At 42.2% G+C, this 27292-nt stretch overlaps 1 protein-coding gene across 3 annotated transcripts in view; it reads left to right on the top strand.

The window, feature by feature from the left end:
* The window catches only part of ESPL1 (extra spindle pole bodies like 1, separase), a 370011-nt gene that overhangs the window by 82313 nt on the left and 260406 nt on the right, over positions 1-27292 (top strand). For all 3 annotated transcript variants that reach the window (XM_033938043.1, XM_033938045.1, XM_033938044.1), the window contains exons 10-12: positions 2599-2752; positions 3128-3267; positions 26896-27030. In XM_033938043.1, the coding sequence (XP_033793934.1) occupies positions 2599-2752; positions 3128-3267; positions 26896-27030 (429 nt within the window). The remainder of the gene's footprint in view (positions 1-2598; positions 2753-3127; positions 3268-26895; positions 27031-27292) is intronic.

The following is a 27292-nucleotide window of genomic DNA, read 5'->3' as shown; positions in this document are numbered from 1 at the left end:
GAACAAAACTGTCTGGCGGACAAACTCAGCCGCCTCCTCCAGCCACACGAGTGGTCACTGCACTCTCAAACCCTACGACAGGTGTTCAAACAGTGGGGGACACCTCAAATAGATCTGTTCGCATCCCCCCACAATCACAAACTGCCTCTCTTCTGCTCCCGGATGTACTCCCCGGACCGGCTCGAGGCCGATGCCTTCCTCCTCGACTGGGAGGGAAGGTTCCTGTATGCGTTCCCGCCGTTTCCTCTGATCCTGCGGACGCTTGTCCGCCTGAAAACAGTACAAGCCACCCTGATCCTGATTGCTCCTCGCTGGCCACGGCTGCCTTGGTTTTCCCTTCTACTTCAACTCAATGTCAGAGATCCACTGCCTCTGCCTCAGTTTCCCTCTCTACTATCACAGGGTCAGGGCTCGCTGTTACATCCCAATCTTCAATCTCTTCATCTGAATGCTTGGTTTCTTTCCCCCTGACTTCTCTCCCCGTGTCTCAATCAGTCAAGGAGATATTGGAGGCCTCTAGAAAGACCTCAACGAGAACCTGCTACTCCCAAAAGTGGACCAGATTCTCAGCCTGGTGCTCCTCTCACAGCCAGGACCCGGTGTCGGTCCCCGTCCCCCTGGTCCTTGACTATTTACTTCAATTATCTCACTCCGGCCTAAAGACCAACTCCATTCGAGTACACCTCAGTGCAATTGCAGCCTTCCATCAGCCCCTGGAAGGGAAAGCCCTCTCGCTCCACCCCCTAGTCTCTCGCTTCATGAAGGGTCTTCTGAATGTCCACCCTCCTCTCAAACCTCCTCCGGTGGTTTGGGACCTTAACGTGGTTCTGGCTCAACTAATAAAACCTCCATTTGAGCCCCTAGACAAATGCCATCCAAAATTCCTCTCTTGGAAGGTGATTTTCCTGCTTGCGCTCACTTCCGCTCGGCGGGTTAGTGAGCTACAAGCTCTTGTGGCGGACCCACCCTTCACGGTATTCCATCACGACAAGGTGGTACTCCGCACTCATCCAAAGTTCTTGCCTAAAGTAGTGTCTGATTTTCATCTCAATCAGTCCATTGTCTTACCTGTGTTTTTTCCCAAGCCCCACTCTCATCCCGGAGAGGTGGCGCTCCACACTCTTGACTGTAAGAGAGCGTTGGCCTTCTACCTCCAACGCACTCAACCACACCGGAAAGTCCCACAATTGTTTTTGTCCTTCGACCCAAACCGGTTAGGTCACCCAGTCTCCAAGCGCACCTTGTCCAACTGGTTGGCCGATTGCTTCTCCTTCTGCTACGCTCAGGCTGGTCTCGCACTGCATGGTCGAGTAATGGGACACAAGGTCCGAGCAATGGCAGTCTCCGTAGCGTTCCTCAGGTCCACACCTATTGAGGAAATCTGCAAGGCTGCCACGTGGTCTTCGGTTCATACTTTCACCTCCCATTACTGTCTGGACTCACTGTCCAGGAGTGATGGCCGGTTCGGCCAATCGGTTTTGCGAAATCTATTTGCTTAAATTGCCAACTTCCCTCCACCCCTTTTCAGTTAGCTTGGAGGTCACCCACATGTGAGAATATCATGCCTGCTTGTCCTGGGATAAAGCACAGTTACTTACCGTAACAGGTGTTATCCAGGGACAGCAGGCATATATTCTCACAACCCGCCCACCTCCCCGAGGTTGGCTTCTTTGCTAGTTAAGTGAACTGGAGACCACGAGGGGATGCGCCCCCTAGTGGAGCAGGAAGGCACGCATGCGTGGAGCAGCAAAGCAAACTTAAATCTTCAATCAAGTTTGCTTGAAAATGCTTCCGCATCGGGGCTCCGTAGATGACGTCACCCACATGTGAGAATATATGCCTGCTGTCCCTGGATAACACCTGTTACGGTAAGTAACTGTGCTTTAGAGAAATATGACTTAAACCAGTCAAAAGCAGTACCTGTGATGCCTAAAGCTTTGAATCTTTGCAAAAATAAATCAAAAGATCAGCCTTGAGGGGTGTGGAAGCTGGGGAGGATGGGTAAAAATTAAACACTAAACAGCCTTTCTTCAACTGCTATCTGTGCCCTAATCTGAACTTATTCTCTTAAATGCAACCTAAAATACAAACACTTTTTATATAAAACCCTAATAGAGACCCTAAAGGATTCACTATTGCCTAAACTGACTTTGCTGAAAAAGCAGGAGACTAAACTAAAAAAAGTAAGAGGAGGACAATGAAATAACCTACTGAAGCCTAAGTTTCACCTTTCCCAAGTTTGAATGCTAGCAGGTAAGATATTCCAATGGAGTTTTTCTTCCCCAGCTCACTCATCTCTTCAGGACAAGGCATTGATCTTCCAGCTGATGCTGGCTGCTTTCAGAGATGGGTGTTCTGTGGAAGTTTCACTTAATATTCTACAACTTGCTTTTTATGCTAGCATAGTAAGAACACTCACTTAATCTGTCATTAAGATATCACTTAAATAGTCCTAGGCCAACAATAATCTTTAAGCAAGAAAAGGGGAAAGTTGTTTAAGATGCTTATTAATGGACTGCTTTGTTTTAAATGGTTCAATGACATTGCTTGTACCTGTAACATATATATTTTCTGCTTTTTGTTGTTTTCCCATTGCAGAGCAGAGAGCAGGAGGAGCAAGTAGGGAGCACAGGCATTCAAGTGCAAAAGGCCTTGGAAGAATTTGAACCAAATGACTTAAACTATGAAGACAGACTCCAGGATGACAATTTTGTGTATGATGGGATTGCTTTCAACCTGGTTGCAGAGTCTGGTGAGAGAGATACTTGCAGCCTGGCTGCATTTGACAGCTTTCTCGTATAAGTTTTATAGTAAACTGGTTCCCTCTATAAATCTACCAGTAGTCTGAATAAGTTTTACTTGATAAGGTTGCTTCTGAAACTTCTTGTTGTTCTGTTGGCTTTTTGCATGAAACTAGGCTCTGCTGAAATAGAGCTTGTTCTGTAGTATTGAGGAAGCACTTGCTTATGGGTGACTTAGTTCCTTTGTAGAAGGTTTATGGCCTATAAAACATCTATCCTCCTTAATAGGAAATACAACAGTTCAGACTTGAGTTTGTTCAGCCTTGCAGTGATTATACTAGAGATCCAGCAAGTGCTAATCGGTATATCTGGCTTTCAAATTTTAGGTCACATGAAGTGCTTGGATAACGCCCTTGCTCTTTGGAAGAAACTTCTGAATCAAGAATGTATACCAGAAGTACGGAACACAGAGCAGACGATGGCTTCTCTACACATTCTGGCATCCATTTACAGGCTGCTGGGAAAGGTACAGTTTTAAGTATCTGTCTCTTCCCTATCTGGGGCTCTGATTTTAGAAATGGGAGAGATTTAAATCTCATCTTCAATGGGGTAGATTTGAAATGCCTTTTTAGTTGAGGATCAGACTGCAGCTCTGCTGGAATCAGATGTGTGCATGTTGAACCAAGCCTGGGGTCAGGGTAGGCTCCAGGGGTTATGGTGCCATGAACCAGTCCTTGCTTTTTCTCCTCGCCTTTCTTTTCCACCCCTGCACTTGAGGTAGTCTTGTGGTATGAACCATGAAGTTACTGGGGTGCATACTGCAAGAATGGTCCCACACTGGAAAAAAGGTGGTGAAGTAGCTTAAATGCCATTGTTTAAAGTCTAAAAACTGGATTTCTTTAACAACTCTCCAGAACGGCCCAGTTCACTGATGGATAATAGCTCACCATGACCAGCAGGTAGAGACTGAGACAAAACCTTTTGGCTTTAATACGAGTCGCTAGGCTTCCCCCTAATATATTCAGTCTGTTCTCAGTCTCCAAGCAGGTGTGGTAAGCTGTTGCAAGTCTTCCCTGTGTTAGTGTAGGCCTGTTGGAAGATGTTTAGTGGCCTTGTTGAACCCATCTAGTGCTGGACTGAGCTTGGGGGACCCTTTCGGGGGTCTGTCCAACCTCAGGGGTGTCACACTTGATGAGTCATGAGTTGAGTCCCTCCCCCCCATTTCCTCTACTTCCCCCAAATTTTGTAGAGGTGCCTCAGCTGTAAACCTTGCCACTGATACTGGCAAGGCATATAGCTTAGAAAGCCAATGGAGTCTGTTCTGATAGATAAAAAAAAAAAAAAGCCTGAGGCAGTGCCTGTCTGAAAGGAAGCCTTCAATTGACTGTAATTGATTTTTATTGTTAATCGGCACTCTTTCCTTAGCTAGGTCACATATTGTGCAATGAGCACTTTTAAAGGGAAAAAGTGCTCATTGTTCTCCAGACATGAGGTTGATGTGGCCAGCCTGTGCTCGCGGTATGCTGGCCGTCACAAAAGGGAATCCTTGTCAGCTTTGAGTGCCGGCATCCAGGGATCCCTTTTGCAAGTGCCTCGCATGCCGGCAGCCAACAAAGGGGAAGCCCGGGCTTCCTTCGCCGCCCATGCAGGGATTTCCTCAGCTGCCAACAGGGAAATGGTGTTTCTCTTACTGCCGAAGCTGCTGGGAACTCCCTAAAGCTGCTGCCTGCTTGCTCTTTGGAGAGGAGTTAGATTCATTGGTGAAAGCTTTGGGGAGGCAAGGTTCCCAGGTTGTGGGATGAAAAGCCCCAAAGGACTTGGGCTGGAGGACTTCAGCTTGATGTAGGTTCCAGGAAGCTCGCCATTACTATCGGGGGTGGATGACTGGGGGTCAGTGTGGCTATATCTTTCAGAGGGCTTGGTCATTTTCTGGAGGCCAGAGGGGGCAAGGCTTTGTCCCTCACAACTGCCCTGACAAGAGATTCACAATGAAGATGTTGGGTCTGCCCTCCACAGTTGCCTAATGGAGTGTCCAGAAGTGGACTGAAATTACAACAGACTGTATATTTATAAGATTATATGAATTTTTCTGATACACTTGTTGTAATATGCAAAACTGAATAAAGAAATTAAAAAAAGAAATTATAACAGACTGGCTGGTTCTCAAGATTTGTAACGGATATGCCTTGGAATTCAAGGACCCACTAATAGATCTCTTCCTAGAGTCTCCCTGTTGTACATCCTGGAAGGTGGGGGGTCTGTCGGACACCTTGAGGAGATGTTTTAAGCTCTAGGCAGTGGTTCCAGATCCCTGAGAGGAATGTAGTCTGGGCATTTATTTATTTCCTTTAGGACAGCACTTTCAATTTTGTGCTCCTATTTTGGTTTGGCCACAGTCCCAAAGTCAATTTTCAAAGTGGTAGTTGTGGTGACAGCCTTGTATTACAAGGAAGGCATTCTGATGCATCCCTTACTTCAACTGGCTATTTTATACCAGATCTTTCAGGAAGAACTATCAGTTTGCAAAACCCAAGTTGATATAGAACACGAATAAAAGCTGAAAACACTAGTTCTATAACTTAGATGTTAAATAAACTAAGCAGCACTACCCAATCATTGTAAATATTATAAATATTACCTTTTTTTTTTTTTTAATTTAAGTGAAAGGAAGACCTCAGTGCAGGATTGTATAGTCAAGTGAATGAAGAAACATTCAATACTGCAGTCTGTGTGTCACCACACACCTCACCATCATGGTGTCTTCCCTGTGAGATAAATAGTGCCTAAATTAATCAGTGAAAATTTACAAAAAACATGAATTAATTGTGGCAGCGCCTAGCACAGTGTATAAAACATCAGACTGCACAGTCCAGAAATACTGTAAAGAGACCACCAGGAGCGAAGCCAGATTTTTAACACAAGAACCTGAAAGACTTCCCAGTGTCTATACAGTGTCCAAAGTCCACAAGTAGATTGTGAACCCTCCTGGTCGCCCTATAGTTTTGCTCTGAGGCACGGTGTTGGAGCCTCTTTCCAAATTCATTGATTTTTTTTTTTTTCTTCTAAAACCTATAGTGTCGACTGCAGTCTTATGTTAGAGACACCACTCATATTTTGACACTTATCATGACTGTGCAAGATCTTCAAACGTCTGATATTTTGGTGACCATGGACTTGGAAGCTCTTTACAGCAATATTCCTCAGCAGGCGGCGTTGGAAGTTACTCATGTAGCTTTAAGTAAAGCTTGTCATTCTCATAGGATTTCGGTGGAATTTTTGATGTCTTTGGCCCAATTAGTATTGACTAAGAATTTTTTTCAATATGAAAACTTCTATTTACAGTTACATGAAGTTGCCATGGACACTGCGAAGGCCCCTAGTGTGGCAAATCTTTATGTGGCTCGATTTGAAGAGATGTATCTTTACAGTTCCCAGTGGTTCCATCAAGTCCGAGCCTGGTCCAGATTTATTGATGACATCCTTTTTATCTGGACCGGCTCGGACTCTCTTCAACCGGCTCGGACTCTCTTGGATAGTCTAGATATTAATCTGAAATTTACTATGGATTTTAGTGTCCAGTCTGTCACCTTTTTGGACACCAGAATCACGAAAAGGGAGAATGTTTTGATATCCTCTGTCTATTGTAAATTGATTGAGAAAAACACCTATTTAAGATATGATAGCAATCATCCAACTCGCTTAAAACAAGCGTTGCCAATCAGTCAATTCCTACGTATTCGTAGAACATGTTCTACGGTGCAAGAATACAAGAAAGAGGCTGAGGTTTTGAAAGCCAGATTTAAAGCATGTAATTATCTTGCTTGAACGATACGCCAAGCATATTATGCTCTATATGCCAATCTGGCTGCTCTTTTGCAACCTTGTGGTGTTCCCCCTTTGGAGAAGCAAGTGTGTGTTTTGACTGACTCTGACAGATTGGCTGCAGTTTCTGCTAGCATTCGTCACCATTGGCACATACTTTCTATGCATGAATCTTTCAATCAGGGTCCTTGTATTGCTTACAAAAGAACCAAGAACTTGGGCAACTTGTTAAATCACAAACGTTCTCCAATAAAGGATGATGGGGGTTCTTTGAGGGGGCCATCAACCATGTGGCTCGTATATTGTATGTGAAACTTCTTTAACATGCACTACTTGGACTAATCCTCGAACAAGCAAGACATACACTCTTAGACAATCTACAACTTGTATGACTGCTTGGGTGGTCTACATTATTATTTGTCCGTGTCAACTTATTTATGTGGGCTGCACTTTCAGATGGGTTAAAACCCATCTGATTGAACACAAAAGTAGATTGTCCACAGCCACGACTACAGCTCCCATGATCCCCCATTGTCTCCAAATGCAGCACACTTTCAATCAACTGAGATGGTTTGTTATTGAAACTGCCTAGCAATTAAATTAAATTATACATTTTGGTGGAATTCAGTCTGTCATATATACAAAATGAAAAAAACAATAGCATTACAACAGGGAAATATTCATAATTTTAAGAAAATTTGGGAACCATTGACTCGTTATTCCAATGATCAGATTTCATAGCACATTAGTAATAGTTATATTAGAATGGGGAGGGGAATGTATATTATGTGGAATTAAGAAATGAAAAAAGGGGAGGGTTATATTTTATGTGATAAGATGAATTATTTGTAATCACAATTTTTCATGTATTAATTGAAGATAATATGTACAATTCAAATATTGTAAGAATGCAAAAATTTATAAATAAAAAAAAAAAACTGCCTAGCAATTTTTCAAGCTTCATCCAATATCGGGAGCAATATTGGATTTTTGAAATGAACTATATATATACATTGGGTTTAAATGAGGCTATTGAATGGAATACTATTATTTGATTCATTTAGCTTTATGTAGTGACATTTTTCCGGTTCCTGTTTCCTGCTCTACAAGTGAGGCGTATGGGTTTGTCTCTCCACTGCCTTTCACGCTGATACTCGCTGGTTAAAATTTCAGCATCCTTGCTTTTTTGAATGAATTTCTGAATTACAACAGGTTCCTGAGGAAGGATGATATCCGAAACTGAGTTCAGTTGAACCTTGTGGATTCAGTCTTAATCGGTAAGAAATTTTTGTGCGTTTGGACTTGTCCTGAAATCTGTTGAATGGTGTGGACTTTAGACCCCCTAAGTTGTTTTTTTTGGCTCTTTACATTATTTCTGGACTGTTGCAGTCTTTGTTTTCTACACTGTGCTTTTGTTAAGTTTTTTTATTCATTTTTCATCATAACAAGTGTATCACTTAAATTTATACAATTTCATTACATTACTTCATTATATTCCTTCATACATTACTATATATAAAACGTATCATTATAATCTTTTACTATAATCTTGAAACAGTATATAATATTTAATAAGTATACCAACTATTTCTCAATTATAAACCCATGCCTTCCCCCTTCCTTTGGCAACTGCATATAATATAACAAGATATATTGATAAATTATTTATATTATAAGATGAATAAAATAAACCCTCCCACCCCCCTCTTATCAATATCTTATTATGGAAAAATTGTATCATTCATTGCAAAAATCTATTAATGGTCCCCAAATCTTCTTAAACTTATCTATATAACATTTTTGTGTTGCAAATGTACGTTCCATTTTATACATATGACATACTGAATTCTACCAAAAGTTATAATTTAACCTGTCATAACTTTTCCAATTGTATGTTATTTGTTGAACTGCTATTCCAGTTAATATAAATAAAAGTTTGTTGTTGTTTGAATAAATTTGACTGTGCTCTCATTGCTATGCCAAATAAAATCGTATCATATGTCAAAGGCTACCGGATTCTCCAACATCCTATTTATCTGAGGCCAAATTGATTTCCAAAATAATATGAATGGACAATAAAATAAGATGATCTAATGTCCCTGCCTCAAGATGACAGTGCCAGCATTTATTAGACTTGGAGCTATCAAGTTTTTGTAAACGAACAGGGGTCCAAAAAGCTCTATGCAAAAGAAAAAACCATGTTTGTCTCAGTTGCTGAAAGTATACATCTTAAACCTCCAAGACCAAAGATGTGGCCATTGAGATGCAGTAATCTGATGCTTAATCTCAATGCTCCAAATGTCTAAGACCATGTTTTTGTTTTTTATTTACAAATCCAGATATTAATTTATACCACATTGTGGCCTGGTGACCCATAGAATCCATCTGAAAACATAAGAATTCCAGACTATGATAATTAAGATTTTTCCATTTAGGGAACCTCGCCTGAATAGCCTGCTTCAATTGCAACCACCTAAAATATTGCGATTTATTAAAACCAAATTTATGTTGCAATTGTGAAAACTCAAGCAGTTTACCTTTGTTTATCACATCCTCTAAAGTACGAATTCCAGCCATCATCCAATGTTTCCAGATGATTTTAAAACCGCCAACCTTGATCTTGGGGTTTAGCCAAATTGTTTGAGTTGTTGATTTATTTATTGGAATAGGAGTTAGACTACTTATATACCTTAAAGTTTTCCAGGTATCAACAAATATTTTATGTTCTTTATATAACCTTGGCATTTGAATACTAATAACATGACTTAAGACGTAAAGGAAACATGAGCCTCCATTCTAACCAGAACCAATCTGGAATATTGTCAATGGGCTCTGGGAGGATCCAATACATACCTTGACGCAGAATATAGGCCTGATGGTACCTATAAAAATTTTGAAAATTCACCCCACCCTCCGCAATTGGTCTTTGCAAAGACACTAGCCAAATAAATTTTGTTAGAACCCTATTCAATTTTTTTATAGAAAGACCCTTGAAAGAAAATTGGTAACAAACTACAGGCAAAATCATCATTTTAACAGTTTGTACTCTCCCCCACCAAGATAAATGTAAAGGATTCCATTGCTCACACATTTGTCACCTTCTGTAAATTTTCATTAACTTTCATTTGTATCTTCCACTGTTTTTGCAATCCAAATTCCTAAGTATTTTAAACCATCTTCCTTCCAAATAAAAGAAAATGGATCAAATATTCCTTTCGTACAATGTATATTTAGTGGAAGAACTTCTGATTTATTCCAATTTATTTTATAACCTGAAAATTTTCCAAATTTCTCAATCAATTCAAGCAAGAATGGAATGGTTGTTTCTGGATTTCTCAAATAAAGCAATATATCATCCGCATATGCCGATACTTTATATTCTCTATCTGACCGTGGAATACCCTGTATCCCCTTCACCTGTTGTATAGCTAACAATAAGGGTTCCAAAACAATATCAAAAAGCAAAGGAGACGGGGGACAACCTTGTCTAATCCCCCTCTGCAAAATAAACCGTTCTGAAAAAGTATTAATATACAATCTAGCAGCAGGGAAGCTATACAACGCTTTTATTATTTGTTAAAATCCTGAACCTATACCAAACCAATCCATCGCCTGATACATGAAGGCCCATTCCACTCTATCAAAGGCCTTCTCTGCATCCAATGAAACAGAAAAGGCCAGATCATTTATGGCATTTGTCAAATACAACATATGAAATGCCAATCTAGTATTATGAGATGAGTGTCTTTGAGCAACAAATCCCGTTTGATGCATACCTATAATGAAAGGGAGAGCTTTAGCCAATCTTAAAGCTAATGTTTTAGCTAAAATTTTCCCATAGGCCTATAATTTGAAACCAAAGTGGGATCTTTATTTGGCTTAGGCAAAACTATAGTTAATGATTCTGCCATAGTGCCTGTAATACAACCCTTATTTAGTTGAAACTGATATAAATTTAATAAATAGGGCATTATGATGTTTTGAAATGATTTATAAAACTCTACTGTGTAACCATCTCCACCTGGAGCGGATCCAACTCTAAGGGACTTCAAAGCTATTCCTAATTCTTTTAAAGATATTGGCTCTTCCAAACTTCGTTTTATATGTTCAGGAACCTTTGGTCCCTCTAATAACTTCAAAAATTCTAAACCATCCTTTTACTTGTCTAAATAAGTCTCAGAAGAATACAAAGTTTTATAAAATTTTAAAAATTGTTTCATAATAGGTTCAATTTGAGTCAGTTTCACCATTCTCATTTTTAATGGCAACTATTTTTGTTTTCCTTTTTTTCGCTTTAAGATAATTTGCCAGCATTCTTCCCGCCTTATTTGAGCTTCCATAATACAAAGCTTGCTGTGAAAACAAATCTTTCCTTATCAATTTAGAAGAAATTTCATTATATTTACCTTTAACTTTTAAAAGTTCCTGTTGTATCGAATACTCCCATTTTTCTATTAATTTTGATTCCAAAGCTTTAATTAACTTTTCCAAATCAGAAAATTGTTTTTGAACCTGTTTTCTAAGGAAGCTGAATAGGAAATAATTTGTCCTCTCATGTAAGCTTTAAAAGCATTCCACAAAACTTCTATTGAGACTTCTGTATCATTAATTTTAAAGTAATCATTCATTTTTACTAGAAGAGTTTCACAAAACCTCGGATCAGCAAGCAATGCAATATCAAATCTCCATATAGATCTGTTCATATTTTGATATATCATTTTAATTTCAATCCACACCCCACCATGATCAGATAAAATAATTGGATCAATGACAGCCTGTGTGACTTGATGTACTAACTGATTTGAAACAAAAATGTAATCTATTCTAGAAAAAGAATTATGAACATGGGAACAAAACGAAAATTCCCGACCATCAAAATGAAGTATACCCCAAATATCTTTTAAGTCACAAGATTATGATACTGTGATATTTGGCATGTCTATGAGGAAAAAGAGTCAAATATCATCATATAACAATAAACTTTTATTGATTATGACAGGAGTTGCCATTCAACATATTACTAATAACTGGAAAGACCACAGTAGGCTTAGTGTTAATTTTTGGTGGAACTCATTATGTCATCTGTATAAAATGGAAAGATTAATAGCGGTACAAAAAGGAAATTATAGAAACTTTATTAAAATTTGGGAGCCATTAGCATTGTATTGTCAAGATTAAATACCATGTTTTCTGTGAATGATACACCATTTTATAGTAGAAGGGGGTGGGAGGGTATTGGAGAGTTATTTGGAAATTAATATCAGGGAGGGAAGGGGGGAGGAGGGATTATTATTTATATAAAGACATTGCTGATAAGATTTTCAAGTGATTTGTTAATTGTTGATGTGTATTGTACACTTGTTGAAAGATGAAAAAATGAATAAAGAATTATAAAAAAACAAAACAAACAATTAAATGACATTTTAACTTAAATATCTATATTCCCATTAATTACAAGTAATTAGCATATTTCTGAAAATATATTGATTCATAACGATATTCAAAAATAATTATTCAATCAGTTTTAAGATCCAACAAATTGCTAACTCCACCTAGTTTACTTAATAAATCATTATTTTCCCCCCTCCTTTATAGTCCTTCCCCTTTTTAGAATATTATTCCTGACCAGATTTTACCTATGATGCATAAATTATCGATCTTCCTATTTATTAAATCAAATATCTTCTATATATTTGCTATTATACTTAAAATCAGAAAAATTATCAGATTGGATCACTATCTAATATTTTTAACCAACTATGACAATTTCTAATTCAGCATGCACAGCTCAAACAGTACCTCACTCAAACCATTCTCCCATTTAGAGGAGAATTAAACATACATACCAAATTTCTCAACCCATCCACAATCCCATTTATCAGCAAACAGTTAATACTTCATACTCAATGAAATGGTAACATTAGTGAATGAGAATGCTATACAATCAATTTGTATATATTATATAGAATCTAAATAAATGAACATAAATTAAAGTCGTAAAGTATGTACATCTGCCTCAAATATCTTGCTCATTTTGCAAAGTATCCTGAGTTACTCCCATCACAATATCAACTTTGTTCCCTCTTCTTCTTCTTCTTTTTTTTCTTTTCCCCGGCGATATGCAGTCATGCTCTGCTGTTAAGACTCCCTTGAACTCTAATGAGCCTGCTTATCAATTCTACTGCTTTAGTGCCTTATTCTGATTGTTCCAGTAGAAAGGAAATATAGGCAAAGCCATCTCCAATCACGGAGCCATCGACGAGATGTCTAAACCAGCTACCGCTGCCACCGAGTTTCATTCTTTTCCCTATTCCTCGAAGTAAAAGTGGATTCGGCAACTTCCTTAAAGCCACACCTCCAGTTCCTTAGACACAACGCTAAAACATCCAATCATTTTCTCTTTCCTGTAAACTTCATTGGTTAAGCCGAAGATATCCTCTTACCAATCGTATATTAACAGTCTCAGTTAATGAATTATAAGAATACTTTCTTACAATCTCTCAGGATGATTATTCAAAGACAGACAAATGCAAACCAATTTGCAAATCAGTTCAGCCGAGAAGAATGAAAAGACTGAAGAAGCACATATTCCATATTCCATTTATGTCTGTCATTACTGACATCAGCAAGTATATGCAGATCAAGTTCTATTCTCGTGGCAGCATCACACCGTTACTATTTAAAGTAAGCAAAGATTCCAACAATCTAAACAGTCATCTTGTTCTAAATCTCCCTTTGTAATTTTAAAATATCAATTTCAATGGCTTTTAAAAAAAAAATAAATAAACCAAAAAAACATCAAACCACAACCTCCAAAATAAAAATTCCAAGACACTGTTCTAAAAATTGCTGTAATTTTTTATGGTCAGTAAAATTTTGAGTTTTATTTGCCAGTTACTTTCATTACCGCAGGGTAAAGAAGTCCATATCTTGCCCCCAGTGCTCTTAATTGTGGTCTTAGATCCAATAATTGCTTTCTTTTGAGCGCTGTTTCCTTGGCAAAGTCAGGCACAATGTGTATTCTTGCGTCCTGGCATCTCAGATTTTTATTCTCCTTGGCAAGTTGGCATATTTCCACCACATGCTGATACCGTAGGAGTTTGAAGATCAAAGTCCTTGGACCTTTTTGAGAGGGTGCTCTTTGTCCAGGTATCCTGTGCGCTCTCTCAATCTCAAGAGGCACTTTAGATTTTAAAGGTAAAACATTAGGAAGGAATTGCTCAAGAAAAGTTATGGGATCATTTTTTTCAACTCCTTCTGGCATCCCAATAATGCGCAAATTATTCCTCCTCTCGCGGTTCAAACAATCTTCCAAATCCCGTTTTACTATTTCCAATTCCTTCCAAGTTTTTTTATTTTGCATTATCTCGGTGTGCACTTCCTCTGATTTTTCCTCCAAATGAGTTATTTTACTATCCACCAAATCTACTCTCTTAGTAAGAATGGCCACATCATCAATAGCCTTTTTCAATTCCCTTTCTATATCCAAAACGATATCTTTGATCTGCTGAAGTTCCATCATAACATCAGGATCTCCCTCTGCAGGCAATGGAACTTTTGATGGAGTCCCTGGTTCCGGCTTTGACCGTTTATTGCTGCTCGTACCGGATCCTCCAGCTCCTGAATTACTTTTGTTTTGTTTACCCAATGCCATTATCTGATGTTCAAAGGTATTTTCTTCACCAACTTAAAATATTTGGAGCTTATTTGTAGAAATAAGAGCTTGTTTAACACGGAGCCACTCTATCACCCGACCATTTGCCTGCGTGTCCAAGCCACGACCCGTTTTATACAATGTGCTAGCGCTGCCACAATTCACGTTTTTAGTGAATTTACACTAATTAATTAATTAAGATTTTTATCCCGTCCTCCCAGTAGCTCAGAACGGCCTACAAGCAAACATTCACAGTGGAGTACATTTGGACAATATAAAGACAATACAGTAGTTTAAATACAAGGACTATACAGCAATTTGAGTACAGGTTAAGAATGGACTATACAGCAGTTTAAATACAAGGACTATACAGCAATTTGAGTACAGGTTAAGAATGGACTATACAGCAGTTTAAATACAAGGACTATACAGCAATTTGAGTACAGGTTAAGAATGGACTATACAGCAGTTTAAATACAAGGACTATACAGCAATTTGAGTACAGGTTAAGAATGGACTATACAGCAATTTGAGTACAGGTTAAGAATGGACTATACAGCAGTTTAAGTAGAAGTTTAGAACGGAGAAGAGAGGGTAGAGGAGAGGAAGGTTTAAGGGGCAGAGGCGTAGACTGTGGTTGAATTTTAGTTGAGGAGGGTCTATACCGCTTTCCGGAAAGCCATCAATGAGTTTGTGGGGGGAGTTGGGGGATGAAGTGGCTGTAGGAGCGTTTGCAGGTGGTTTCTGATAGGAGGGACTTTCCTGGAGGATGCATAGGTGCTTCTTCATTTCTGAGCGGAGGGGGCAGATGTGGGTGAACAGGGTTAGCTTGGATTTTATGTAGTTAGGGGTGGTGGCGTAAATTCTTTTATGCACTATTACCAAGGCCTTGAATGCGCAGCGTTGGTTGTTTGGAAGCCAGTGTTCAGCGTGGATCATGGTAGTTGAAGTTGTGTAGGAGGTGGATTGCTGCATTTTGTACCTGCTGGAGGCGCTTGAGATCTTTTTTGGCTACTCCATTAAATAGGGAGTTGCAGTAATCCATCCTGGAGAGGACATAGGCGTAGGGGAGTTGGGCTCGGTCGGGTGTGGAGATGTAGGGTTTGATCTTTCTCAGTTGGCGGAGGTAGAAGGCGGTAGAGACTATTTGAGATATGTGGGTGGACAGGGACAGGTGGCCGTCTGTTACTCCTAAGCTGCGTACTTGATCTACTGCAGTTAGTAAGGTGGAGTCCCATGATAGTGTTGGGCGTGTGTGTTTGGTACTTTTCTTTTCCTGATCCATTAAATTTTGGTCTTGGAGGCATTTGTCATCCAGGTTTTCATGTCAGAGAGGCAGTGTTGGAGGTTGGTGATTTGGGATGATCTGTTTTTGCCTAGTGGGAGGAGAAGCTGGATGTCATCGGCATAGGAATGGATTTTAATGTTGTACTTCTGGGCTATATCAATGACAGGTCTGATGTAGAGGTTAAATAGGGGGGATAGAAGGGCGCCTTGGGGAACGCCATATTTGATGGACTTGGGGTTAGATTTGTGCGTCCCTAGTAGGACTGTTTGGGTTCTTTGGTGAAGGAAGGAGGTAAACCACTGGAGAGCAGAGTCCTTGATTCCAAGGTAAGAGTCTGAATAAGAGGAGGTGGTGGTCGACAGTGTCAAAGGCAGTGCTGAGGTCAAGTAGGACTAGTAGGGTGTCGCTGCCTTTGTCAAGTATTGACCAGCTGTCATCAATGATATCCAGGAGTGCTGACTCTGTGCTGTGGCCTGTTCGGAAGCAGATTGAGCAGGAGACAGGGCAGCTTGTTCTTCAATGAAAGGATGTAATCGGTGGAGTACAATTCGTTCTAGGAGTTTGGAGACAAATGGGAGGTTGGAGACTGGGCGGTAGTTGCTGGGTTCGTTAGGGTCAAGGGTGGGTTTTTTGAGAATGGGTTTGATAATAGCCAAATCCAGCTGAGAGGTACTGTCCCTGTGGAGAGGGAGGAGTTGATGGGAAGGATAGATTACACCATAGCGTCTTCTGTGAATAGTAGGAGGCTGGATGGGCAGGGGTTGAGGATGGTGCTGGAGGTATCAAGAACCTCAGAATGGGTGGCCATATGAAGTTGGGGAAGATTGGTAGGGGATGGGGTACTTGGGCTAGGCTGGTGGTGTGCTGGAGGGGGGTTGGTGTTTAATATCAAGATTATTGTGGATAGTTTGTACTTTGGACTGGAAGAAGTCAGAGTCTCACTATCAAGTTCCGGAGTAGGGTGGAGTGGGGTTGTTGTGGCTTTTTCCTTGGGCGTTGGTGAAGAGTTGGTTTGTGAGGGGTTACAGTTGTTTGGATCTAGCTGGGGCTATCTGTAGGATGTGAGAGTAGTAGGCTTTCTTTGCTTCTAGGATTGCAGCTTTGTAGGTGACAGATATGTTTTCCCAGTGGGCTTTGGTTTTTGAATTTGGGTGTTTGATCCAGTTTCTTTCTGCTTTCCTTAGTGATCTTTTTATGGATCGGAGGTCACTGGTGTACCAGGGGGCAGGTGTTTTGGTGGTTATTCATGTTGTTTTTGTCTGAGCGAGGCTGTTATAGAGGGACTGGATGTTGGAGTGCCAGGTGGAGGCTGCTAGGTCAATGGAGTGGGGATGTTGGGTGCAGGTTTTGTTTAGATTGCGAATGCCTGCGGCCATAACTGAAGGATTGACAGAATTAGGGAGTTGACGTCGTGTGGGTGGGATAGGGTCTTTTCGCGGAGCTGGGGTAGTTTCGAGTGGGAGTTGGAATTCAATGAGGTGGTGGTCTGATCATGGGACAGGTGTAGTGGTGCAGGTTGTTTGTTGAGGCTCTGCAGTCGGGTCTCTAAGGGTGAAGATTAAGTCTAAGATGTTGCCTGCTGAGTGAGTAGGTGAAATCCCAGGTTGGTGAGGGAGGAGAGGAAGCTGTCACTTTGTCCTAAGATGTTGGGGTTGTTGAAGTCTCCCAGGATGGTCACGTGTTTGTGGGAGATGGGAGAGTTCGGTGATGAAATCAAGGAGGGACTCTAGAGTTTCTGCTGGGGAGTTGGGGGCTCTGTAAAGTAGTATGAGGGTGATTTTGTGTGTTTGTGGCCTATAGTAAAAGCAAGAGCTTCTAGGATGGGAATGTTGATAGAGCTTATCAGTTTTGGTGTGGTGGAGGTCTTGACGATGGTAGTCACTCCACCTCCTTTCCCAGAGGTGCGTGAGCAGGTTAGGGCCTGGTAGCCTGGAGGACACAATTCGCCTAGTGCAATCCCATCGTTACATTACATTAGTTATTTCTATTCTGCCAATACCTTGCGGTTCAAGGCAGATTACATAAAAGTTTTCAGAGATTACATCAAAGTTTACAGGAATAGCATAAGAGATGTCATAAGAGTTACATAAGAATTACTAAAGAGTTGTCGAGATCTTAAGGTGGTAAGTGTTGGGTAAATGGAGGCATTTTAGTATTAGTTGGGTAGTTAGAAGCATATTAGAGTATATTAAGTGGGTAGGTGGGGTTTAGGTAGGAACTGTCGTATTAGATAGGTTTTATGTATCTTTTGAAGAGTAGGGTTTTAGTATCTTTCTTGAAGGTTTTATAGTCTGGTCGATGACAACAGAATGGTGATTTGTCTGTCCAGTTTAGCTGCTTTGGTGGCTATTAGGTTGTCATAGTTTTTTCCGTTTGCCATTTTTGGATGGTGGGTGTGTGAAAAGTGAGTGGGTTCTCCTGTGCCTGGATGAGGAGGATTGAGTTAGTCGGTTATTCCAGTAGATTGGGCTTTCTCCATTAATAGCTTTGAATAGTAGGCAGTAAAATTTGAAGTGTATTCTTGCTTGTATTGGGAGCCAGTGAGAGTCATGGTATGCGTCTGTGATGTGGTCACATTTTTTCAATGAGTAGATGAGTCTTAGGGCTATATTTTGTGTAGTTTGTAATTGTTTTATCATGGTCGCTGTGCATGGGAGGTATACTATGTTGCAGTAGTCTTAGTCCAAGGATAGGGATTGTACCAAAAGTAGGAATTGTTTCCTGTTGAATTTTTGGATTTGTCATGGTCACAAATGATGCTTTTATTACTTTGTTGATTTGTGGTTGCATGGTACAGCTTCTGTCAATTAGTACTCCCAGAAGTTTAGTGTGGGTTGAATAGGGTATGAGATCGAGTTTATTACTAGATTTGTTAAGGTAGGAGTTTTATTGTTTTCTAGGAGGATGAAGTTTATTTTGTCAGGGTTAAGTAATTGAATCCTCTACCACACCATGTAATGTACATGAATCACTGTTATGTAATTTATCTAGATAAATCTTTATTACGCAATTCTTTTGGTAATGTCCAAATCTCCTATAATTTGTTTTCCGCCGTGAACAATATATAATGTATAATGTATCCAAAATTAATTTTCCTATGAACTGTTTTCCTACCTTCTTCTACTCTATGTTTATAACCTAACTAATTTATTTTTCTCAAGTACTTTAGCAAGAATGTGAGCCTTTGGGACAGTCAGGGAACTCTAAGTACTCTCTCTTCATCTTAATTAATCTTACTTATTGCATTTCTTCTGTTTCTACTGTAAACCGCTTAGAACTTCACGGTACAGCGGTATATAAGAAATAAAATTATTATTATTATTATTAAGTTTTAATTTGTGCTCTGTCATCCATGTTGCTACTGTTTCGAGTGTTCTGTTTATTGTGCTTGTCATGGTGGGTTCTGGGTGGTCGAAGGGGAAGTTCTGGATTGTAGGAAGCCTTTGAACCATGAAAGTACCTTGTCTGTCTGAGATTCCAATGGAGTCTAGAGTTTGTATGAGAATGTCGTGATCAACCAGGTCAAAAGCTGCAGAAAGGTCTAGTTGTATGAGGAGGATTTTCTTGCCTGTACTGAGATATTGTCTGGTAGTGTTCCTAGTAGAGTCTCTGTGCTGTGGTTGCCTCTGAAGCCAGACTGTGTGGGGTGGAATAGGTTGTGTTTGTCTAGGTATGAGGTTAAGGTTTTGGCTACGAGGCCTTCCATCAGCTTGACGTATAGCGGGATTGACGCTATGGGTCTGTAGTTGGATGGTTGGTCCGTTGTTCCTTTGGGGTCTTAATATCGGAGTTATGATGATTTCGCTGAGTTGTTGTGGGAAATGACCCTCTGATAGTAAAGATTGTATCCACTGTAGAAGCAGGGAACGAAATAATGTACTTGAGGTTTTCAGTAGGTATGGGGGCAATGGTTGAGGTCACAGGTTGTGTGGCTGTATTTATTATATAGATTGTTGAAGTCTGACCATTGTATGGGTGAGAAATGGGACCAAGTTCTATCTGCTGCGACTGGTTCTTTTTCTGTGGGGGGAATGAGGTCTGTGTGAGGGGGTTCCGTTGAACGTGGCTCTGATGTTTGCGATCTTGAAGTATGTAGCTAAGAGGATGGCTGAAGGAGGGGTGGAGTTGCTGTTGGCTATGTAGGGTGTGGTGTCTGAACTTTTAGTAGCTGGAATAGCTTTTTTTGTGTCTTGAGGTCCTTCTCTTATTTGTTTCGAGTAGTATGTCTTACTTTTTTCTTTCAGTTCTTGTTTATTTTCAGTTTGTTGCTATCCATGCTGTTTTTGTGGACTCTTGGCTGCTTTTTCTCCATTTTCTTTCTAGTTGTCTGCATTGTCTTTGAGTTGGAGTAGTTCGTTGTCGAACCACTTGTCTGATTTTCTGTGGATTTTGGTTTTGGGCTTTTCTGGGGCTAGTTTGTTCAGGGTTGCAGTACTAGTTGGTTCCATTGTGAGATGAAGTCTTTGGGTGTGTAGTATTGAATTATGATGTCTTGTTTTTTTGTCCAGAATGTGGTGGGATCTATATGTTTGCGTGAGTTGTAAGTTGTTTGTTGAGTAATTGGAATGTTTTTGTTACTGGTCCAATTGATTTCGAAGGAGTATGTGTAGTAATCAGACCAAAGGGAACGGTTCCAATTTCCGTTTGTTTAGATCTCTGGTTGTGTGGGCTGTTGGGACATGTAGGCTGCGATGTCTAGTTGGTATCCTTTTTCATGTGTGGTTTGAGGATCTAAGATTTTAAGGCCTCGCGATATGATAGTAAGGTTTCTACATTTTTGCAGGATTGGTTTTCGAGGTGAATCGTCTTATACTACATACAGTGGAACCTTGGTTTACGAGTATAATTCGTTCCAGAAGCATGCTCGTAAACCAAATTGCTCGTATATCAAAGCAAGTTTCCCCATAGGAAGTAAGGGAAACGGCTTTGATTGGTTCCACCTCCTCCCCCTCCCCAGGCTACCGGCGCTCTCCATTCTCCCCCCCCCTTGAGGAATCCGACGCTGTTCCAAACCCCTCCCCGCGATCCGGCTTCCCCCCCTGCGAACCGGCATCCTCCCCCCACTCGCGTTGCCCCCCCCCTCCGAGATTGAGAGCGAGACCAGAAGGCTTTGAGCATGCGCAAATTCTCAAAGCCAGCCCAGCCCAGCCTAGACCAGAAGAGGGAGGATCTCCGACGCATCGCCCAGCCCAGGGAGGATCTTCGGGCACCGGCACTGGTGCCAAGACGGGGTAAAGTTAGTGTCATTGACGTGCTCGGAGGGGGGAAAGTAGGATCGTGATGGAGGGGGGGGCAACGCGAGCGGGGGGGATGCCGGATCGCGGGGGGGGGGGGCGCTCGTACAGCGAGGCAAGCTCGGTTTACGAGGCACCAAGTTTGTAAATGTTTTGCTCGTCTTGCAAAATACTCACAAACCGGTGCATTCGTAAACCGAGGTACCACTGTATTTAAAAATTCATTCTGGAAGTGGGCAAGATCCTATATGCATTCTCTCCATTAAGCTGTCTTGTCAGGGTACTCCACCCACACCAGGATCTAGATGTATATGTTTAAGGGAAGGTGAGGCAGTCTCCAATGGTGGCTCAAGGCAGACAACTTACATCAAGGAGTGAGCCTGGAACCTCTGCAGTGGAAGTTTTTTTCCCTTAAAGTGTTGGTTCATATGAATTAGTCCAGTATTTCTCAACTTCTGTATCGCTTGGTAGACTGGCATAGTCCTTATGAATGGGTTATATATCTCACTGCTACCAGCAGGTAGAGACTGAGCACAAACTTGTATATCGGTATAGCTTCCCCTCTTGTAATCCAGTCTCCTCGGTCTCCATTAAAGCAGGTGGTAAGACTAATTCAGCTCCCCTCTTAGTACTGTTGGACTCCTGGGTTCCCCTTTTGTGACGGATAGAGCTTGGACAGGTCCTCTTTGGGGATACATCCGACCTCGGGGGTGTTAAACTCGGTGGGTCTCGTGCTGGGTCCCTACCCCCCCCACCTTCCTCCACCTCCTCACCTTCCTCCACCTCCTCACATTTTTGTAGAGGTGCCTCAGCCAGCGGCCTGGCCCCATGGTTGGTCAGCCCTCCAGCTTTGAGAGACGTGGAGTCTGTTCTGACTAAGTGAAAAAAAAAATCCTGAGGTGTGCCTGTCTAAAGGGCTCAATTCCTTTTAAAACTGCCATTTGTATTGGTTTTTTTCTCATCTAACTGGCCCTTTTATTACAGCTAGGGCGTTTTTCAGTACAATGAGCACTCTTAAGGGGGAAAAACATGCTCATTGTGCTTCAGATGTGAGGTACTTGTGGCTGGCCTATGTAAGAATTGTTTAGGCCGGAGAGGTGAGGGAGTCGTGTCAGCAGCGGTTGCTGGAGGCCAGGGCACCCCGCAGCATGTACCTCACGAAGGATTCCCTTACTGCCGAAGCGGCTGGAGATTCCTTTTTCACGTCAGTTGGTTCCTCGGCCTCACGTCAGGAAAGTCTCAGGCTTTTCAGACACGACAGACTGCAGGAGCTCTGATTTTGGCGGGAACCTCCTCCTTCATTTCAGTTACCTCAGGTGACCTTTTCCCTGTTCTGGAAATACAGGGGCAAGGTATGGCAGGGTCCCCTGCTGAGCAGGGAGTCCCTTGGGGCCGCCGTGAGTTTTTCCCCCTGAATTTTTGTTAGCACTTTGTAAATCTTATGTGCTGGCACCAGGAGGTTCCGTGCCCACTCCGGGGGTCTCGGGGTTTTTTTTTTTTTTTTTTTTACCCTCAACATCTTACCCAGCGTGGCCCCACACAGTGGCGGTTTTGCCCCCTCTACTCTCTCATTCAAACGCCCAAGGGGCTCTTGAGATGAGGATTTTTACCCAGAGGAGCAAGATATAATTGAAGACCTGGACTCTTGGTGAGAATTCCAGGATCCTCTTGGGGGATCAGATTCCGCCAGCAAGGGGTTCGAGCACCCCCCAGCTGGCAAAGATGCGTCTGTGGTGCGCATTTTTCAGCGAGAAGAGCTTCATGAGTTAATTCTGCTGGTCTCCTTGGTTTTCCACTTTGAGGACACCGTGTCTGAGCCCCCGTGTTTGGTGGACCCCTTCTTTAAGGGGATCCGCTCTTGATTCCCGCTCTTTTCCTATGCTTCAGGATATTTGGGATGATATGCTTGCACAGTGGCAGCCCCTTTTCGTTTTGCGTGCTCCATGCCCCACCTGTATTCCATTCCTGAAGGGGAAAGGGACACTTTTGAAGTCATCCATAGTGGACGTGGTGGTCTCGGCCATTTCTAAGAGGCATACCGTACCTGTTGAGGGTGGTGCGGCCTTGAAGTACCCGGAGGAGCGTAAGTTGGAGTCCCTCCTTAAACAGAGTTTTGATGTGACAGCTCTGTCGGTCCAGGCAGCGATGTGTAGCGGGCTAGTGGCTCGGGTGTGTTTTCGTTGGACCCAGCATGTGCTTGACAGTAAATCTGAGAATTAGAACTTGCTAATCGGATGCCATGTATGACCTCTTGCGAGCTTTTGCCTAGTCTTTGGCCTTTGGAGTGGCAGCACACCCTACCTTTTGGCTTCGCGCTTGGTTGACTGATTCGGCGTCCAAAGATAAGTTGATGAAGTTCCCTTTTAAAGGATATTTCTTGTTTGGTGAGGACCTGGACAGGTTGGTTCTGACTCTCACTGATTCCACAGTGCCTCGTTTGCCTGAGGATAGGCCTAGGCCGCTGGCTCGAAGTGGTGCTGCGTGTGGGCATTATTTCCACCGCTTCTCTGGTAGAGGGGCTGCTTCTTTTCCAACTTCTGGGCTCTCTAGAGGCAGATTCTTCCAGCGCATGCAGTCCTTTTGTGGGGCCCGCCAAGGTGCAGGTAGCGCTCCCGCCGGGTCCCCTGTCGCCCATCCTGCTCAATGACTCCTTGCCAGTGCCCATCTTGGTTCTGGTGGGCATACGACTGAGATTTTTATCCAAAGTGGGCAGACATTACGTCCGATCAATGGGTTCCGGAAGTGATCCGGGACAGCTATGCTCTGGAATTCGCCCGGTCCTTGCCAGACCGTTTTCTCGCTTCTTCCTTCCAGGTGGCACAGGAGGGGACTTTGCTCATGGTCTGAGTGGAGTCGCACCTTCAAGAAATATCAGCATCCCACGTTGCCAGAGTGGAGAATGTTCAAGTGGACTTCCTATGCCATCATGTGCTAGATCCCGGAGAGTGGTGTCTTAAGCCAGGTGGCTTTTCAGTTGATAGTGCAGTCTTGGTCAGCCCCTCATGGACCTGATGGCCACAAGTGTCAACGCCAAAACACTCCACTTCTTCAGTCGTCAAAGAGATGGTCAGGAAGAGGGACTGGATTCTCTGGTTCAACCATGGCCAATGGAGGGGCTGTTGTATGTGTTCCCTCTGTGGCCTTTAGTGGGCAGAGTTCTTCTCCGCATAATTCCTCATCTGGGCCTCGTGGTTCTAGTGGCTCCGGATTGGCCTTAATGACCGTGGTACGCAGATCTGGTGAGGCATCTGGTGACGGATCCTCTTCCTCTCTTGGTTGACCTGACTCAGGTTCCCATTCCAATATTCGATCCAGGTCCCTTCTGTCTTACAGCCTGGCTCTTGAAAGAGGTTGCCTAGGTAAGAAGGAGTATTCAGATAGTGATCTCAACTCTCTTGGGGTCCCAGAGGCTTTCCACCTCTCGGGCTTTTGTGATGGTTTGGCGTCTATTTGAAGAGCGGTGTGATGTGTGTGGAGTGGTCTCTTTTAGCGCTTCCCTGCCTAACATCCTAGAGTTCTTGCAGGATGGCCTGGATAGGGGACTGGCTTGGTCTTCTCTCCGGGTTCAGCTTGCAGCCTTGTCAGCCTTTTGGGGGTTAGTGAAAGGTCAGCGTTTGACTGCCATTCCTGATGTGATTCGTTTCTTGTGGGCGGCCAAGTTGCTCAGGCCTCCCAAGCGGCCCTCTGTTCCTTGGGATCTGAATCTGGTTCTTTCAGTTCTAGTGCGCCCTCCTTTTGAACCGTTGGGTGACTGCTGTTTGAAGGACCTTACTTTTAAAGCAGTCTTCTTCGTGACCATTACTTTAGCTGGACGTGTTTCTGAGCTGCAGGCTTTCTCTTGTAGGGCTCCCTTCTTGGAGTTTTCTAGGGAGTGGGTTGTCTTGAGGCCTGTTCTTCTTTTCTGCCAAAAGTAGTTTCTCCTTTTCATGTCAATCAATCTGTAGTCCTCCCAGTGTTGAGTAGTTAGGAGGGCTCTTCTGAGCAAAGACAGCTGCGCAAGTTGGATATCAGTCGGGTCCTTCGCTCTTATGTGCAGCGGACCCAGGAGATCAGGAAATCGGGTTATCTTTTTGTCCTTCTAGCGCAGGGATCTCAAAGTCCCTCCTTGAGGGCTGCAATCCAGTCGGGTTTTCAGGATTTCCCCAATGAATATGCATTGGAAGCCGTGCATGCACATAGATCTCATGTATATTCATTGGGGAAATCCTGAAATCCTGACTGGATTGCGGCCCTCAAGGGAGGGACTTTGAGACCCCTGTTCTCGAGGGGCCTTGTAAGGGGTATGACGCTTCTAATGCTACTATTGCACGCTGGATCAAGGAGACTATTGCTTCCGTTTACCTTCTAAAGAAGAAGCCTATTCCAGAATTTCACTAGGGCAGGGGTAGGCAATTCCGGTCCTCGAGAGCCACAGCCAGGTCAGATTTTCAAGATATCCACAATGAATATGTATGAGATGGATTTGCATGCTCTGCCTCTTTGAGATGCAAGTTTATCTCATACATATTTATTGTAGATATCCTGAAAACTGGTCCTGGCTGCGGCTCTGGAGGACTGGAATTGCCTACACCTGCACTAGGGGTCAGACAGCTTTTTGGGCTGAGTCTTCTCTAGTGCCTCCAGTGGATATTTACAAGGCTGCAGTTTGGTCTTCTCTGCATTCCTTAATGGGTACTGCTTTGGTACGTCCCATTCGTAAGGACTATATCAGTCTACCAAGCGATACAGAAGGAGAAATTAGGTTCTTACCTGCTAATTTTCTTTGTTAGCTTGTAGACTGGTATAGTCCCCCACCCTGTCTGTCTGTGCGGTGATTGTGGGTTTTGTTTTGCTCACGTGCAGATTTTGGTTTTTCTGCGGGTTCTAGAATTTTTCTAGAACCCACAGTAAGAACAGCGGCTATGGCTTAGCTGGTGAGCTGTGGGGATGTTTTCTATACCAGGATTCAGTTCTACACATGTTCCAACAGTAGTTTATAAGTATGTGTTGTTTTTTTTCCATTCCTATTCGGAGTGTTATACTGTTTTCAGTTGAAGTCTTTCCTAGGTTCTGCTTGGCTGTTCGGCAGACTGGATTGCAAGAGGGGAAGCTATATTGATATACATGTTTGTGCTCGTCTCCACCTGCTGGTAGCTGTTAGGTATATAACCCATTCGTAAGGACTATACCAGTGTACAAGCTAACAAAGAAAATTAGTAGGTAACCTAATTTCTCCTTTCTCTCATGGTGTTTGGCAAGGATATGGGAAGGGATTTGGACCATTTTCATTAGTTAGACATAAGGAGAACCATCCTCTGAATAGTTTGGTCAGACTTTTCTTTTAAGGAAATAGGGAGAGAGGGAGAGGTAACCTCTGATGGTGGTCTGCTGAATTAGAAGCAATAGCATCCATGCACTGTAAAGAGCTTTCTGATTCCTACATTGTTGCAGGTATATTTTACTGTGGAAAAGAATAGCCTAATTCTACCACAACACAAGATCTGCAAGGTAGCCACGTGGTCATCAGTGTATTCTTTTGTACACCTTAACAGGTTTGGATGTTTAAGCTTCATAAGATGCAGCTTTTTGGGCTGAAATTTTGCAGACTAGATTGGTCTGGTAGATTAAGGAAGGGAAAATTACGAGATCATAACATGCAAATTGTTTTCCATTTGTCTTTCCAGACCAGTCTAGAACTCGCCCAGTGTTTATAGAACTGTTGTCATAAATACCTTCTAGGGACTTACTGAGATGACCAGTGCTCTGTTTTGCCTTTGACCTTGGTTCTATTTGACAATTGCGTGCTTTGGTTGCTTCTTCCCAGGATTTTGGATTTATCATTTTCTGCTTTATTGAAATTCTGACTAGTGAGGGACTGCATAAGATATGTAATGGACTGCCTCTAGTTCAGAGGTTCTTGGCCTCTGTCTGTTAACAGAAGGCAAAACTAGCATCTGGACTGGTTTGGAGAGACTCAAGGGAAGAATTAGCAGGTAAGATCTAATTCTCTACATTGAAGTATCATTGTACATAATAACAAACACAGCCTGACCACAAATTTGTCAAAATACAAGACCAAGACTTGATGTATTCTGAACACTTTGAAAAACTGTTCAAATTTTAAAACCATAATTGATTGCTTCCTATTTCCCTCTTTGTCTCTCCTTTGTTTTGCAGCCATTGCAGTCTATAAAGACATACCTCCTGCTTAGAAGATTAACAGAGGCTCTCAAAGATGGCCTGGGTTTGGTGAATGTTCTGTGTCAACTTTCAAAGCTTCTGTTCCAGCTGGAATGTCCTACTTATGCTCAGGTAAATACCAAAGCCTTCCTTGTAAAAACATGAATTGTGGGATGGGTGGGAAGGAGAACTCTTAAAATTTGTAATCTTGATCTGAAAGAATATAAATTATTATTTTTATAGGGATTCCTGTAAAGCAGTGGTTCCCAACCCTGTCCTGGAGGAACACCAGGCCAATTGGGTTTTCAGGCTAGCCCTAATGAATATGCATGAAGCAAATTTGCATGCCTATCACTTCCATCATATGCAAATCTCTCTCATGCATATTCATTAG

Source organism: Geotrypetes seraphini, chromosome 3 (genome assembly GCF_902459505.1).
Source record: "Geotrypetes seraphini chromosome 3, aGeoSer1.1, whole genome shotgun sequence".
Classification (NCBI taxonomy): domain Eukaryota; kingdom Metazoa; phylum Chordata; class Amphibia; order Gymnophiona; family Dermophiidae; genus Geotrypetes; species Geotrypetes seraphini.
This window is presented reverse-complemented; position numbering and strand designations above follow the sequence as displayed.